This window comes from Electrona antarctica (assembly GCF_951216825.1).
Source record: "Electrona antarctica genome assembly, chromosome: 14".
In the NCBI taxonomy this organism is placed as follows: Eukaryota; Metazoa; Chordata; class Actinopteri; order Myctophiformes; family Myctophidae; genus Electrona; species Electrona antarctica.
This window is the reverse complement of record NC_136795.1, coordinates 42066303-42080307: the sequence shown is the minus strand read 5'-3', so window position 1 is coordinate 42080307 and position 14005 is coordinate 42066303. Positions and strand designations below refer to the sequence as shown.

Sequence of the window (14005 nt, the reverse complement as noted above, 5' to 3'; positions counted from 1 at the left end):
TTGAAAGTCGGCCAGTCATATCATAGTTTTAAGCCAGCTCACCTCCACTCGCGCTTGTTCACAAACATGACGGACAGACAGACAAGAAAGGCTGTTGATGATGATTATTATTACCACTGTAACTCGCTGATCAGCATGTTGACAAAGACTCAGCCAATTAAAGTTTCACGTAGGCCTAAATGCCTTTGCTGCAAGCACCTATCTGCCTCCATTTGCGTCGTGGTATTAATTTATAATAATGTATATTGATCACATGCGGACGCCACACAGAATAGCCAACTCTAACCTGCAGCTGAGGAAACATACAACGTAGTTGGATCGGATGAAATAGCCTATAGCCTAGTCCAAAAACGAATTAATCCCACAAGAAAAGAAAGAAAGAAAATATGTCCTGTGTCCATGCATGTCCATATATTTGCTTTCCAAATCCGACGGGATTGCAGGGAATCAATCACCGCAGTAGACTAATCAATAGGGCCTTTTATCATTGCCGAGTTTTAATATAGCATTTGGTCGTGTGGTGAACAGTACAAAAACTTCTTTCTCATTATGTGAAAGTAACTGTAACATCAGTTAACTTATTAACGTTCTGACATTTAACAAGGAGTGAAGTAATGCGTGCCAAGTTGGCAAGTTTCGTTTATAATTATATACATATAACTCGCTGTAACGCGCTGTAACGCGCTGTTTGCTTGAAGATCTGTCCGTGCAGAGACCCGCCTGTCAAAATTAACTGCTCTACAAGCTCATCGCGGCTGTTGCAGGCTATGATGACGTATTTCTATATTTCCTGTTGCCTTATATGGTGTGGGATGGGCGTTCTAACCAGGCGAATCGCTTGGGAAAAATGCGGAAAGGCTACACTCTGCGATCCGCACAAATGAAGTGATTACACCAGCTTCCCTGAATAAGACGGGAGCAAATCGCAGCGTGATCGGACAGAGAAATACGATGATATTTAGTATCTGTTTACGCATACGTTACACTGCGGTGTATTTCTCCTTTGTGAATGAGGACCCAGTGACAGACAGACACGCACGACAGACAGACAGAATATTCTGTACACTGCAGTGTTTTTTATGTGTTTCCTTAAGCAATAGATTAATGTGCTCGTCCTCATATTTCGATGAGGGCTTAATTCGGTCTCCTTATTTGACCACGTCACATGATAACGGGACATCTTTGCACTGCGTAAAATGAATATCCCTTCTCCGTCTCCAACTGTGTTTAGCTCCTTATCAGCCACATGATAGTTTGCTTCATTTCCTTTATTTGCTACGGATTGCATTCCCACCTGCACCGAATCGAAATCAAGTGCGCTTGGAAGCGAAGTGAAACCCCCGTTTTTGGGAGGAGTAGAATGCGGTTCTTTGCTGCGCATTAGGATTCGAATGAGCCTTCACACCTGCCAAACGAAGCGAACTTTCGGACAATGATCTTGCTACTGCTAGTTACATTAGCATGTGAGAAAAGTGACAGCCATCTGGAGTAACCAAATTGAGAGGGGTTCAGTTCACATTTCTTCAGCAGTTTGCACACACACACACACACACACACACACACACACACACACACACACACACACACACACACACACACACACACACACACACACACAAGCCTTGAATTCATGGTGATCTTTTGTTTAAAGACATTTTCAACAATTTAAGATCTCTATTTTGGCAGGAATATGCTTGGAAGATGGAAACAATGTTGCACATTCATCTAATCATATGGGTAGGCTACTGGGTAGCCTACAAACAATAATGTTTGTATTTGTAAGGTTTATTATGCATTTGACCTTGACATACTTAAAGGCGAATTCGACATTTTACTGTGTCATAAATATATTTACATCTGTAGCCTGTAGTTTCTATATTTAAATAAACTACATTACATTTGACCGTACATTTGACACCTGTGTTATATTCTTGTGAAATATTCAGTAAAGTATAGCTCAAAGGCTACATATTCAGTCAGACTTTTGGTGAGTTGTCCTGACAACTCACCCCTAAACGTGAAGACATCTCACCCCGAAAGTGGCCAAAAGTGAAGACATCTCACCCCGGAAAGTGAAGACATCTCACCCCTAAAAAAGCAGGGGTGAGATGTCTTCACGTTTAGGGGTGAGTTGTCTGGACAACTCACCAAAAGTGGCTTTAGGGGTGAGTTGTCTTGTTACCGTCTGGAGGCACCAAGGCTGTGACCAAGTACACTAGCTCCAAGTAAACTGTTCTGTCTGCTCTAAACCCAACGGTCCTTTTAAGGACCACCCATCTTTTCCAACAAAGAGTTTACCCACATAATATAAGTAATGACCAACTATTACAGCGCTTGACATCTAAACCAGTTTGTCCAGGTCAGTCATTCATGTGAATTGCAGTGCTCAGATATTACATGGAACTTTCATATTGTCCAATGGATTCAGTTAATAATTTTCATATGCTACAAAGTTGACTAAACTTTGTATGAACTAGTACGTACGTTAGATAAGCTTCCTATTACTCTAGCTACACTAAGACATGATATAGATTAATAAAGACAAACTGCATTAAAGTACCATTATGGATATGTAGGTGTGATGGCAACAGCAGTAAGAATGGCACATGATCCATTTGTATACAGCATAGTGATCAAGACATGTCCGTTAACATGCTACTCGGGGCGCGTTCGGAAATACTGTACCGGAGTCCCCAGGGCAGGTTGGAGCCATTGGCCTGATGTGGCCATGACGCACCATGTCACGTTATATATATATAATATATATATGCAATATTAAGATAGATTTATTTGGACTATAAAGCTTAATGCCGATTCAATTCACACCGACTTGCCAGCATCTATCAACTGATTCGTTTTTGGATAAATTGAGTTGCTTGAAGTTTGCTTATTCTGATTGCAGTTTGTTACAGACTGGTCAGGGACATCATGGAGGATCATGTTGTCATATCGGATTAGTAGCAAATTGACTGGATTTAAATTGGAGCGTCGAATAGAGCCATTATTAAATGTTATCATAATTATATCTCTACCCCAGTCTAGCGGGACAACACTATCAGGCATGCTGGAGAACTATTCTAGCGGGAAATAAATCAGGCAGGAAGACAGACTCCATTGACAGTGGCAACCGTTAGCCACAAACTGCCAAATTAATGTTTGATTTACGCGGTAATGCATAGACCAGTGTCTTATTATATTATTCCAACGCTCATATGTCACTGACTAAAACCATGTGGGAAATGCCCTTTAAAATAAATAGATGGGTGGCTCTTAAAAGAGCCGTTTTGGGGGTTCTAGCAATGTCAGAAAGGTTTAAGCACGTTCTCCGCGGATACGACGGGCCAGCTGGATGTCTTTGGGCATGATGGTCACCCTCTTGGCGTGGATGGCGCACAGGTTGGTGTCCTCAAACAGACCGACCAGGTAAGCCTCAGCCGACTCCTGGAGAGCCATGACGGCGGAGCTCTGGAAGCGCAGGTCGGTCTTGAAGTCCTGGGCGATCTCCCTCACCAGGCGCTGGAAGGGCAACTTGCGGATAAGTAGCTCGGTGGATTTCTGGTAACGACGGATCTCCCTCAGAGCCACTGTACCGGGACGGTAACGGTGAGGTTTCTTCACTCCACCGGTTGCCGGCGCGCTCTTACGAGCTGCCTTGGTGGCGAGTTGTTTCCTGGGCGCTTTGCCCCCGGTAGACTTACGAGCGGTCTGCTTAGTTCTTGCCATTGTATCTCTCTCTGTAAAGTCGTAATAAAAATGATCATATTGCACAAGCTGCAGCCTTTTATCTCATCGGCTCTGAGGCGCTGTCCTTCTCCGATTGGTCTCTGGTCAGAAACATCCTTCTTTGGGAGGAGCCGCTCGCGCCACTAGTAGTGATTGGTGGGGAGTTCATACACACTGAGCCCGCGCTCTCGTCCGTTTCTATGATTGGTGGGGCGCACAGCCGCACATAGACTTTTACAAAGTTGAACATATTAACAGTATTTTTAACGTTTAAAAGATAAAATGCATTTTCCCGGATTTGTATACATGCACAAATTGTTTTTAACACAAGCCTTCTTTCGTTCAATTTGGACTAGGCCACAAATTGCTCATGTTGTTTTGCGCTCCATACGGCTTGATTATGGGTGTTGGGATTTATGCGCTCAATTGTAGGTTTTAATTCATTCATATATTGTCTGAGATACTCTAGACTAGAGTCCCTTATGAAATAGACTAACCGGAAATTGTTAAGCAACAGCTGATTTCTGTATAAAATGATTTAATAAACGCCAGCACTGATGCCGCCCTGACTCTGCGTAGGCTTTTATTTATAAGATTATTCTTCACTTCATTATACCAAATAGAACTGCTGAATTATTTATTTCGGCTGTATGGTTGTTGAAGCATACTTCCCCGTAAGTTGTTACACATTGTTTTGTCTCAGGTTCTATTTCTCTAAACATATTAATTTTCATGACAACTATATTAAATAAAGGAACTTTCTTTAAATGAAGTTGTGGGTGGCTCTTAAAAGAGCCTTTGTGGGGTAAAACAGGCTGTTGTGTGGATGTTTACTTCTTCTTGGCGGCAGCCTTCTTGGGTTTCGCCGCCTTGGGCTTTGCTACCTTCTTTGCTGGGGCTTTCTTGGCGGGGACAGGCTTCTTCACCTTCTTGGGACTCTTTGTGGCCTTCTTGGGAGTCTTTGTGGCCTTCTTTGGACTCTTGGCTGCTGGTTTCTTTGCAGCTACAGGCTTCTTTGCCTTCTTGGGAGATTTCTTAGCGGCTGCGGGTTTCTTGGTTGCTGTCTTCTTCGGGGATTTCTTTGCCACGGCGGGTTTTTTGGCTGCTGGCTTCTTGGGTTTGACTGCTTTCTTCGCGGGTTTCTTTGCCTTCGGTGCTTCCTTGTTCATCTTGAAAGAGCCAGATGCTCCGGCACCTTTGGTCTGAACCAGGGTGCCTTTAGCGACCAGGCTCTTGACAGCGATCTTAACACTCCCAACGCGGATCGCGTATCAATACGTTATCAATTAATCAAACGTCGGGTGCGGATCACGTATCAATACGTTTCAATCACTTTTTTATAGAATACTTTCATTCATCTTTTTACCCACCCGGACAATGAAGAACCATCGCCCTATCATTGCTGCTTACTCCCGCTCACGTGATCAGAAAAAAAAACAAAAAACAAAAACCCCCCTCCCCTCCTGAAAACAGGAGGGCTGGCCGCTTTACGTGTAGAAGCCAGTTGAACGCTGAACGGAACGCTGCCTATTGCCTAAACACATATGCACCAGATAGGCATTGCAATGCATAACATCTGCAACACACATGGACAGATGCATGTTTCCTTCTTCATACTGTAGCGACCAAACGATCCCCGAGCCTACAATACTACGAACTAACCACAGTATCGAGGGGCTGCCACGACAAGACAGTGTTCCGTTGGTGGATCACGTATCGCCATGCAGAGCCGTCATAATCGGAGATCGCTCAGACGTGTGATTGTAACGCTTTTTTATTCATTATAATTGTAGTGATAAGACCGCAATGAACGCGTCGGGGACGTAATCGACCCGGGTGTAATGTATAACGAACTTTTCCGCGACCTAAACCGTGGTGCTGTCATCTGTGGAAGTCATTTTTTCCTTCTCGTCGACATCACAGCCGGGTGACGCTTTTTTCCCCCTCCATCGCCCCCAAGCTGCATGCCCATAGCCTGGCTTGGCCAGCCTCATAGCGGGGATTCACTGAAGATTCTTCCCCGGAGGAAACATCAGTGAACCCTCGCTATGAGTCTGGCCGTGCCAGGCTAGCATGCCCAGGCATGTTCCCCTACACTAGCTTGAAAAACAAAATCAGCTGATGACAACGCGTCTCGCCGTTATACTATAGTTCTGAACCGAACGGTGGAATGGGACTTTTTATAGCCGTACGGATCAAGACTTTTGCTGCCCAATGTGCCCATGACCCCCCCCCCAATGTTACTGCGATCAAAACAATGAAAGCAGTGAGATAGATTAGGCGAGGCGGCAATCATCATCAAAAAGAAAGCATAGTTATGAAGGTTTATAGTCAGACATTGACAGGCAGATATAACAATAAACACAATAAATATGCTATACATCCTATACATCGAATGAAAGCCCTGAATGTGTACTTTTACGAGGAAAATAGTAAACATTGATCCCATGTACAGTTTGTCATAAATTGGATACTGGGTGGATGCACATTGCGCCCACCAGATATAACTGCAGAGAAGACATGGACCCGAACTCAATATTCACAAAATAAGGCCTATAGCGACATATAAATACTATATACCGTATGAAACAGAAGACTCTCTGCTTTCATAAGGAAAAAAATTGTACTGTAATAATAAAAAAATCACACCCCTGTGAAGTGAGCAGTGCAACTCTACTTCTCTACTTATTCACTACAGCTCGCTATATACGGACTGAGGCAGAAAGTCATGTAAACCTTTTATTTACAGTTTGGTCTGTAAACTTCTACTGTAATAATAAAAATCACACCCCTGTGAAGTGAGCGTTGCAACTGTTCTGTACTTATTCACTACAGCTCGCTATATACGGACTGAGACAAAGTCATGTAAACCTTTTATTTACAGTTTGGTCTGTAAACTTCTACTGTAATAATAAAAATCACACCCCTGTGAAGTGAGCGGTGCAACTGTTCTCTACAGTTGCACCGCGCAACTATAAAGAACAGTTGCACCGCTCACTTCACAGGGGTGTGATTTTTATTATTACAGTAGAAGTTTACAGACCAAACTGTAAATAAAAGGTTTACATGACTTTCTGTCTCAGTCCGTATATAGCGAGCTGTAGTGAATAAGTACAGAACAGTTGCAACGCTCACTTCACAGGGGTGTGATTTTTATTATTACAGTAGAAGTTTACAGACCAAACTGTAAATAAAAGGTTTACATGACTTTCTGCCTCAGTCCGTATATAGCGAGCTGTAGTGAATAAGTAGAGAAGTAGAGTTGCACTGCTCACTTCACAGGGGTGTGATTTTTTTATTATTACATTTCCTTATGAAAGCAGAGAGTCTTCTGTTTCATACGGTATATAGTATTTATATGTCGCTATAGGCCTTATTTTGTGAATATTGAGGAGTTCACGTCCATGTCTTCTCTGAAGTTATCTGGTGGGCACAAGCTGCATTCAATAACCAATTACTGTCTAACTGTAGATGGGATCAATGTTTACTGTTTTCCTCGTAAAAGTACACATTCAGGGCTTTCATTCGGTGTATAGGATGTATAGGATATTTATTGGGTTCAATTTTATATCTGCCTGTCAATGTCTCTGACTTTAAACCATCCATAACTCTGCTCGCTGTTCAAGATAACCACTTCCAGGCAAATGCAGGTGTTGCAAAAAGGTCAATATCTCCAGAATGGAACATGGTAAAATCAAAATGTATTTTTTTAATTGAAGTGGACAAGTTCAGCTTTCTTTTGATGTAGGCGTGTGATTCTCGCTATAAGAGAACATTTTACTGTGGGCCCCCGAACAAGGCCTTTGTGCAATGTTAAACGGCAGCAACATCCAAATAGGCCTGTTGAGATCTTGCAGCAATCAAAGTGTTAACGCGGGCCTTGTTCTTCTCGACATCGTAGCCACCGGCAACCAGAGCTTTCTTGACCGCAGCTAGGGAGACACCTTTGCGTTCCTTGGAGGCGGAAACGGCCTTGACGACCAGCTCGGCGACGCTGGGGCCGGTCTTCTTGGGTAGGGGTGCTGCCTTCTTCTTGGCGGATTTAGCCGGTGAGACGGCGGGAGCTGGAGCGACTTCTGCCATTCTGTAGTGGTTCGAGTTTCAGATGCACTGAACTAAGTCAGAGTAGAGAATGTTGTAAGAGGAGGAGGGGGTGGAACTTAAATGATATGTGAGAACGATGTAGACTCAACCCACTAGGTCAGTACTCTGTGCTGCAGAATACTGACAGTTGTGTTTTCTCTACGACTAAAACTAAATAAAATACATACAAAGAAATGGATTAAAGTCATACAAAAAACTCGAGCAGATAGCAGACGAGTTTTGCTTCATAATCAAATCATGTGGAGCGTTGAGGAGTCATGTGTTTTGTTTAGGGACGTTTAAAACCTCACTTGTACACCCTTACATGTACAGTTGTTTGTCAACTTTCCTCTGTCATTTGTCTTTTAAAATAGTTTTAACATATGATACCCTGTTCCATATTTGCTGCAGAGCAAGCAGGGATGCCTGGGTTTGGAATAAAAGTAAAACAAGTCGTTTGTGGTGAATATTTTTGTTTTTAATGTACAACTTACCAGTGTCTGCAAACACAGCTGTTGGCCCTGTGGCATGGAGACTTATCAGAGGGCACTTTATCTTACGCTGCTAAGCTCTTGTTTTGTGATGAGAAATCTGACATGTTTCAGGTAATTCCACACTCAAATGTATAATTTATATGTATGCAATACTCAAAATACAAAAAACATGACATAGCTCAATAAAATGTAATAGATGAAACACCACACATTTGCAGGCAACGTATATGCCTACAGTTATATATATATATATATATATATATATATATATATATATATATATATATATATATAATTACATACATACACAATAGGAGAGTAAACAAATTGAATGATGACACTTTGTTTGCCGCTTCTAAAATGTCTTACATTCCACTGGTTCTATTTTTATTTTCCCTCAAGAAACATTGTGCCAGTATCTAGCTATGTGTGTACAATCATGTTAAATTTAAATTGGAGTGTGGAATAGAGCTATTAATAAGAATTGAAATATAGACTTACCCTAATTTTTTATCATATATCCCTAGTCCCTAGTGAGACAATGGACCAGGCAGGCCGGAGAACATTATGCAGAAACAAAGACAGTGAGACACTATTTTAGCAGGACAATAGATCATGCATGCTTGAGTGTAGCCCCATAATGTGCCCTCTCCCTACGCTCATTCTGTAGCTCCGGAGCTACAGAATGAGCGTAGTGCTGAGGGAACATACTGGGGCTAGCTTGAGTGACAAAGCTTGTTCTGCATCTCTACAAATATGTTATAAATACAACTGTGTGCCAAATAACAACAACTCAAGTAAGTAAAGTAACACTGAAACCCAAATAGATAACATTTACATAAACAAATTACCCCCCCCCCCCCCCATATTCCTAGAGCATGAGCTCTAGGAATATGTATAGCACTTCAAGTTAAATGTACATTAACTGGCAACGCTGACACCTAAATACTGTTTGATGTGGTCGCTCAAATAGAGAAGGCATGTGTCAGTGGAGCGGGATATTCTGAAGCCAGATTGGAACTCATACATTAATTAATTTGTGGCAAGATACTTTCATAGACAATTTTTTCCATCACTTTCGAAATGGAGCTTTGAATAGAAATAGGGTGGTAGTTGCCGGGGTCTAATTTACTCCCTTTCTTGTGCAGGGGGGTTACTTTGGCCAGTTTGAAATCTTGGGGCACCTGTCCCTGTTTGATGGAGAGGTTTATTATGTGGGTGATGATTGGAGCTATAGATGGCTGAGTCTCTGAGAAGAATATTGGAGGGAATATTGTCATGGCCAGTGGCCTTGTGGGGTTGGAGGGCACTCAATTTCTTAAGTACCTCATCAGTTGTTACCATAACTAGTTTCAAATCGTCTTTACAAACACCTAGGTTTCTGTAGAAAGTTTGAATGTGCTCTACACCAAAGAGCCCAGAGTGGGGGGGCAGTTTGTTAACCAGCATTGTTGCTATGTTTGCAAAGAAGATATTCAAGTAGTTGGCCACATCAAGCTTGTCAGTGATGAGTGTTCGATTTGAAAATCTGGTTTTTAGTTTCTGAGGATCACATATTGAACCATGTACTATTTATACACATTCACAAGTACACAGACCAAACAGAATCCAACAGAAGACTGCATATGATGAATTACCATGTTTTTATTATTCCTCTGGACTAAATAGTATGCTAAATGCATAAATTGTAAGTCATGCCTGAGGCAGTCATTACAGACATAAAGCAAAACTTTGCCATAATGTTCAAATGCATGGCTGTTTAACGCATTTGTAATTTAATTTGTGGATCAACCCTTTCTTGAAAAGATGGGTGGTCCTTAAAAGGACAGTTGTGTTTAGAGCAGACAGAACAGTTTACTTGGAGCTGGTGTACTTGGTCACAGCCTTGGTGCCTTCAGACACGGCGTGCTTGGCCAGCTCACCGGGGAGCAGCAGGCGGACGGCGGTCTGAATCTCCCTGGATGAGATGGTGGAGCGCTTGTTGTAGTGAGCCAGTTTGGAGGCTTCACCGGCGATGCGCTCAAAGATGTCGTTGACGAAGGAGTTCATGATGCCCATGGCCTTGGACGAGACACCGGTGTCAGGGTGTACCTGCTTCAGGACCTTGTATATGTATATGGCATAGCTCTCCTTCCTGGACTTTCTGCGCTTCTTGCCGCCCTTTGCTGCGGTCTTGGTGACGGCTTTCTTAGAGCCCTTCTTGGGCGCTGGTTTCGCTACTTCAGGCATTATTCTTTCTCAGTGGTGAAGAAAAGAAGTGAGCTGTGATCAGCGTTGCACCAGCATTTATACCAAGCCAAAGCAAATGAAGTATGCTACTCCCAGCACATGATTGGCTTATGCAGCTACTGCTCACGTGACCCACAGAGGTAGCACTGGTTTATTAACCAGGCTACCACAGAGGGAGGTGTCTCACACTGTCTTTGTTTCTGCATAATGTTCTCCCGCCTGCCTGATCTATTGTCCCGCTAAAATAATTATCCCGTCTGCCTGATATAATATTTGTCCCGCTAAAATATATGGTAGGGATATAATTATGATAATAAACATTTTAATTAATAGCGCTATTTAAAACCAATTGGAAGACACTTTCTATAGTCAGTCCACTTACTGCAGTCAGTCTATTTGCTACTAACCTGAGATGATATTTCGGTAACAAGACAACTCACCCCTAAAGCCACTTTTGGTGAGTTGTCCAGACAACTCACCCCTAAACGTGAAGACATCTCACCCCTGCTTTTTTAGGGGTGAGATGTCTTCACTTTCCGGGGTGAGATGTCTTCACTTTTGGCCACTTTCGGGGTGAGATGTCTTCACGTTTAGGGGTGAGTTGTCAGGACAACTCACCAAAAGTCTGACTGAATATGTAGCCTTTGAGCTATACTTTACTGAATATTTCACAAGAATATAACACAAGTGTCAAATGTACGGTCAAATGTAATGTAGTTTATTTAAATATAGAAACTACAGGCTACAGATGTAAATATATTTATGACACAGTAAAATGTCGAATTCGCCTTTAAGTATGTCAAGGTCAAATGCATAATAAACCTTACAAATACAAACATTATTGTTTGTATGTAGGCTACCCAGTAGCCTACCCATATGATTAGATGAATGTGCAACATTGTTTCCATCTTCCAAGCATATTCCTGCCAAAATAGAGATCTTAAATTGTTGAAAATGTCTTTAAACAAAAGATCACCATGAATTCAAGGCTTGTGTGTGTGTGTGTGTGTGTGTGTGTGTGTGTGTGTGTGTGTGTGTGTGTGTGTGTGTGTGTGTGTGTGTGTGTGTGTGTGTGTGTGTGTGTGTGTGTGTGTGTGTGTGTGTGTGTGTGCAAACTTCTGAAGAAATGTGAACTGAACCCCTCTCAATTTGGTTACTCCAGATGGCTGTCACTTTTCTCACATGCTAATGTAACTAGCAGTAGCAAGATCATTGTCCGAAAGTTCGCTTCGTTTGGCAGGTGTGAAGGCTCATTCGAATCCTAATGCGCAGCAAAGAACCGCATTCTACTCCTCCCAAAAACGGGGGTTTCACTTCGCTTCCAAGCGCACTTGATTTCGATTCGGTGCAGGTGGGAATGCAATCCGTAGCAAATAAAGGAAATGAAGCAAACTATCATGTGGCTGATAAGGAGCTAAACACAGTTGGAGACGGAGAAGGGATATTCATTTTACGCAGTGCAAAGATGTCCCGTTATCATGTGACGTGGTCAAATAAGGAGATCGAAATATGAGGACGAGCACATTAATCTATTGCTTAAGGAAACACATAAAAAACACTGCAGTGTACAGAATATTCTGTCTGTCTGTCGTGTGTGTCTGTCTGTCACTGTGTGGGGATCCGAGTGGAGACTTTCTTCATCTTGTTTAAATATAAATACTTCAAAATTAAAACACATGTTTAGCTCAGCAGGATCTATAAACTGTATAGCTAACATGGAATATGCATAATAATTGTGATCGGATCATCAATGGGACTCTGGGAGTAGGCTATCTATACTATTGTAAACTTCGGATCATTTTGCGCTCCCGTCTCCGCTGTGCCTCGTTCATGTGCCCAAAAAAAAAGAACAGTGGCGCGCGCACACACACACACACACACACACACACAGTAAGTCTCCGACGACACACTGCATCCGTTACTCTCACTTTACGTGAAAAGTCTATTTTTTAACATCGGCTTCTGAACACATTGATAAAATTCCCTGCTACGTTTCCTTGCTGCGCCTGACACAGCCAGTGTGAAGGCAAACCGCATCAAATTAAATATGCAAGAATCCAAATTCTCCGCCCATACGCATTTGAGTCTACCGAAGTATTAGGTGAGAATGTGACCTAATTAGCAACTTTGTACAGCCGTCAGACTGCCTTTGAAGCGCAAACATTATCCACAAACGACCCCCCCCCCCCCCTCAATGCTGCATAGAGAGAGAGAGAGAGAGAGAGAGAGACGCTCTACTCCTTACAAGTGTTTCACCGGATTTTACTGTTAAATAAATAAATAATTAGCCGTGACTGCGCACGTCTGTAGGAACCGATAGTTAGATCCGAAATTGAATTATGCCTACTGTAATGGGTGCCACGGAAAGTACAGACAACTCACCCCGCAATGTCAGAAAGTGAAGACAGCTCACCCCGGAAAGTAAAGACATCTCACCGGGGTGAGATGTCTTCACTTTCCGGGGTGAGCTGTCTTCACTTTCCGGGGTGAGCTGTCCGGGGTGAGCTGTCCGGACAACTCACCCCGACATGTCAAAAAGTGAAGACAACTCACCGGGGTGAGATGTCTCGTATTCATATTTCTATGACCCATATAGGGGGGGGGGCGCTGGGTGAGGTCAATGGTTTTCAAAATAATCTACTCTTCTACATTATGTCTAACATGCGTCATTCATTGAAATCAGAAATTATTTGAATAAAATGTGCTTATTTGATCATATTTAAACCAAATAATCTGAGTAAAACTTTTTTCTGTGATATCCTTTTAGACTAAGTGGTTGACCAGGGCTAGGGCGGCAGTGGTGGATCAGGGGTGGAGTGGCCAGTAGAGAGGCCGAATGGGAACGTGAGGTTCCCAGTTCGATCATGGGCTCCCCCAGAGTTAGGGTTAGTTACCCTAACTGTAGTGTCCAAGTGTCCTTGAGCAAGACTCTGAACCCATAATTGCTCCTGTCCTGATGTGCAGGTTGGCATGGGTGAATGTAATGCACAAGATTGTAAAGAGCTTTGGATAAAAGCGCTATATAAAAACAGCACCATTTTCTGTACTGTTAATTCTCATAAAGTATTCAAACACACGCACGCACACAAGCACGCGTGCACACACACACACACACACACACACACACACACACACACACACACACACACACACACACACACACACACACACACACACACACACACACACACACACACACACACACACACACTCACACAAGCGCATGGGCATCAGCTATAGCTATAGGACGAGTATAGGTTGTCTCCATATATGGAGCTCAAGGTGAAAGCCTTCGTTATTATCTCCATGTATGGAGACAACAACGATATCCAGCGCTGACATCAGACTAGTGTAGAAACCCCATATATGGATATACATGCCTGGCATCGTCCTGGTGATAGACCAGTTGGCTGACATTGTCATCATGACACACATCTAGTGAACCATATATAAGAAGAATCATAGGTTTAGGGAGC

At 42.7% G+C, this 14005-nt stretch overlaps 3 protein-coding genes across 3 annotated transcripts in view; all 3 read right to left on the bottom strand.

Moving 5' to 3' along the window:
- LOC306936642 (histone H2B-like) overlaps positions 1–10529 on the bottom strand; it is a gene marked incomplete at its 5' end in the record, with an annotated part of 43121 nt that extends 32592 nt beyond the window's left edge. Inside the window, one exon of the mRNA XM_079520227.1 lies at positions 10128–10529. Coding sequence (XP_079376353.1) covers positions 10155–10529 — 375 coding nt within the window. The 3' untranslated portion in view covers positions 10128–10154. The remainder of the gene's footprint in view (positions 1–10127) is intronic.
- Positions 3313–3723, bottom strand: LOC306936632 (histone H3.2-like; the record flags this gene model as incomplete). The annotated part of the gene is made up of 1 exon (XM_079520217.1): positions 3313–3723. One exon carries the CDS (start codon positions 3721–3723, stop codon positions 3313–3315), a length of 411 nt encoding a protein of 136 aa, XP_079376343.1.
- The window catches only part of LOC306936618 (histone H1-like), a gene marked incomplete at its 5' end in the record, with an annotated part of 45696 nt that continues 36146 nt past the window's right edge, over positions 4456–14005 (bottom strand). Inside the window, one exon of the mRNA XM_079520202.1 lies at positions 4456–4718. Within this exon, the coding sequence (XP_079376328.1) occupies positions 4554–4718 (165 nt within the window). The 3' untranslated portion in view covers positions 4456–4553. The remainder of the gene's footprint in view (positions 4719–14005) is intronic.